The following is a 784-nucleotide window of genomic DNA, read 5'->3' on the forward strand; positions in this document are numbered from 1 at the left end:
AACCGAATTGCGCAGCAAATCCGAAGGGACCTTCAGGGTGAAGCTAACCTTGCAATCAACAGTGAACGGCAAGCAACACGACGCTCCCAACTTTCCCAGCAGGATCAAGACAGCGAGCGTCAAATAAACACTGAAGCCCGAGCTCTTCGTCGCTCCCAGCAGACCGAGGACGAACGTAAGGAGGAGCGTGACGCGAATGCTGTGGTTCAGGCTACGCTACGCTCCCAGCAGACTGACGACGAGCGTCGCGTAGAGCGTGACGCCGACCGAGAACGTCATACCAATGCTAGGGAACAGCAGTCCGATGAGAGCCGCGACGCGCAGCGAGAACGTGACCGAGAGCGGCAAGCGGTTAGAAGGGTGCTCCAAACGGAGAAAGAACGTGAAGAAGAACGCGAGCGTGTTCGTGAACGCCGTCAAACCACCCGCAACCGTGACGCACTTGCGAACCACGAAGACTTCCGCCCGTCAATGGTCACGGGTCCGGATGTAAATGAAGAGACCAGACGTCACAGGCTTCTTCCTACTACGGTGTGTGCCAACTGCAACGCGTGGAAGTGGCCTGGTGAAAGCAAGGTGGGCTGTTGTCTCGAGGGAAAAGTCAAACTACCACCTCTGGCTCCAGCGCCAGTAACACTCCTTCAGCTTTATGGAGATCCTGAGTTTCGAAAGCACATATGGGCGTACAACCAGGTCTTTGCATTTACGTCTATCGGTGCATCAAGTCCGTCGACAGGAGAATATATGCAAGTTAACCAGGACAACAGCGTGGCGGGAGACCGTG

General features: G+C 55.6%; 1 protein-coding gene across 1 annotated transcript in view; it reads left to right on the forward strand.

Annotated features, from left to right (window-relative positions):
* PPTG_24574 (hypothetical protein) overlaps positions 1-784 on the forward strand; it is a gene marked incomplete at both ends in the record, with an annotated part of 1,646 nt that overhangs the window by 490 nt on the left and 372 nt on the right. Inside the window, one exon of the mRNA XM_008917814.1 lies at positions 63-576. Coding sequence (XP_008916062.1) covers positions 63-576 — 514 coding nt within the window. The remainder of the gene's footprint in view (positions 1-62; positions 577-784) is intronic.

This window comes from Phytophthora parasitica (genome assembly GCF_000247585.1).
Source record: "Phytophthora parasitica INRA-310 unplaced genomic scaffold supercont2.116, whole genome shotgun sequence".
NCBI lineage: Eukaryota > Oomycota > Peronosporomycetes > Peronosporales > Peronosporaceae > Phytophthora > Phytophthora nicotianae.